This window comes from Dipodomys ordii, unplaced genomic scaffold (genome assembly GCF_000151885.1).
Source record: "Dipodomys ordii isolate 6190 unplaced genomic scaffold, Dord_2.0 Scaffold99, whole genome shotgun sequence".
NCBI lineage: Eukaryota > Metazoa > Chordata > Mammalia > Rodentia > Heteromyidae > Dipodomys > Dipodomys ordii.
In genome coordinates, this window is record NW_012267315.1 from 5,210,625 (window position 1) to 5,212,762 (window position 2,138).

At 56.2% G+C, this 2,138-nt stretch overlaps 1 protein-coding gene across 1 annotated transcript; it reads left to right on the plus strand.

The window, feature by feature from the left end:
• Positions 1 to 513: 513 nt before the first annotated feature.
• Nkx2-4 (NK2 homeobox 4) lies at positions 514 to 1,164 on the plus strand. The gene has a single exon (XM_013027041.1). The coding sequence runs from the start codon at positions 514 to 516 to the stop codon at positions 1,162 to 1,164; it is 651 nt and encodes a 216-aa protein (XP_012882495.1).
• Positions 1,165 to 2,138: the final 974 nt, after the last annotated feature.

The window sequence follows — 2,138 nt, forward strand, 5'->3', positions numbered from 1 at the left end:
CCTGGCGCCAGCGTCCTGGCGTTCGCGCTCTGGGCGCGCCGGGGCAAGGGGCCCTGGGTTCCCGGGGCCACGCGCGCTCGAGGATCCTGGGCCGCCGCGACGTGGGATCCAAGGTGTCCTGGGTCACGGCCCTGGGGCGTCCTGGGCCTCCGCGTGGGGCGCGCAGGGGGTGTGGGGACCCGGACTTGGGCACGCAGGGCTTTCAGAGACCCGGCTTGGGGCCCCCAACGGGTGTCTTTAGGTCCCGGAGTGGGACGCACGAGCTGTGTCCCCGGGGCCCAACCTGGAGAAGCCTGAGGTGTCCCGGGTCCCACAACCCGGGGCGCGCAGGGGTGACTGTCGGGCCTCTTGGCTTCCTAAGGGTGCTGGGGACCCGGGTCGTGGAGAGCTAAGGGGGAATCCTCGGACTGTCGAGCGGGAAAAGCGGGGAAGCTCGCCCCGTCGCGGCTGCTGCGTTTTCAAGCAAAGGGGACGGCGGCGGGAAGGGGACCGGCGGGCCTGAAGCTCACCGCCATGTTCTTGGCCTTCCCACCCCACCCCACCCCACCCCCAGTCTCCAGGTTTATGGGGCCGTCGGCGGGTGTGAATGTGGCCGGCATGGGGTCGCTGACGGGCATCGCGGACGCCGCCAAATCGTTGGCCCCGCTGCACGCGGCAGCACCGCGCAGGAAGCGCCGGGTGCTTTTCTCGCAAGCGCAGGTCTACGAGCTGGAGCGGCGCTTCAAGCAGCAGAAGTACCTGTCGGCGCCCGAGCGCGAGCACCTGGCCAGCATGATCCACCTGACGCCCACCCAGGTCAAGATCTGGTTCCAGAACCACCGCTACAAGATGAAGAGGCAGGCCAAGGACAAGGCGGCGCAGCAGCTGCAGCAGGAGGGCGGCCTGGGTCCGCCGCCACCGCCACCTCCCTCGCCGCGCCGCGTGGCCGTGCCCGTGTTGGTGAAGGACGGCAAACCGTGCCAAAATGGTGCTGGCACGCCCACTCCCGGCCAGGCCGGCCAGCAACCGCAGGCCCCGACACCAGCGCCCGAGCTAGAGGAGCTGTCGCCCAGCCCGCCCGCGCTGCACGGGCCCGGGGGCGGCTTGGCGGCCCTGGACGCGGCGGCGGGAGACTATGGTGGAGGTGTGCTGGGCACCAACCTGCTGTATGGCAGGACGTGGTGACAGCGCGGGATCCCCGAAAGGGTCCCGCCTGCAGTCCTGAGTGTCTGCAAGAAACTGCTAGAACCAGTGGGGGAAATGTGTGGAGTCCGTGGATATTTAAAAAAAAAAAAAAAGGACCAGTCGCTCACAGGGACAGGAACTTCTTTTCTGGGGGTGGGGGACAGACAGACCAGAACTGAATAATGTAACATCACACTTGGTGGAAGTGATTTTTTCCCCCTTCCAGAAGTTTCTAAATTATTGGAAAAGCTGACCAAGTCCACTATGTTCCTGACCAGAGTTCCCAGAGTTCGAAAAGTTGGAAACTTTCTTAGTGTTTGTAGCTCTTAAAAATCACTCCAGCTTTAAGAAGGAATCCTTGTCCAAGTGGTATTTATCTTGGGAGATTAATTTTCAAAGGGTCTCCCTAAGTGCAATTTCATTAATGTTTGATTGAAAGTAAATTGAATTGTAGCTCAAGGTGGAGCATACCGACAGCGACATTCTTGCAGGGGAGTTATTGCAATTAGGTAAAATAGAGCTATGGAATAAAAGGGATCAAAATATTGCTTATATGGGTTGAAACAGCTTTTTAAATTCCATGCTATTTCAGAATATCTTGAACTTTTGCGTACAATCCCAGAAGGGTCTTCACCTTTCCCCAAGATGCAGCTCACCATAAGAAAGAACGGTTGTGAACTACTTTTTCTATGGAATTTGGCCTCTCCAGTTGAGCTAATAAAAAACAACAACAACCACCTTCCTATCCAGTAGTCAAGGCATTTACACTCTATAGGGTTTTTTTTTTTGGTCTGAATTTGAATACTTTGATAAAGTACCAGAATGAGCAAGTAATTGCTAAAAGAATTAGAAGAAATAGTAGGGTGGTCTATTGAATTGTAGTGAAGATATAAAGAAAAAGTAACATATTTATAATTTTTCCAACACATTTAGGACTTAATAGGACTTGCACCGATTTTGTTGGTGTTTTATTG

Bases quoted from the DNA above. Each gene is read 5' to 3' on its own strand.
- Nkx2-4 (XM_013027041.1), top strand. From the start codon at position 514: ATGTTCTTGGCCTTCCCACCCCACCCCACCCCACCCCCAGTCTCCAGG.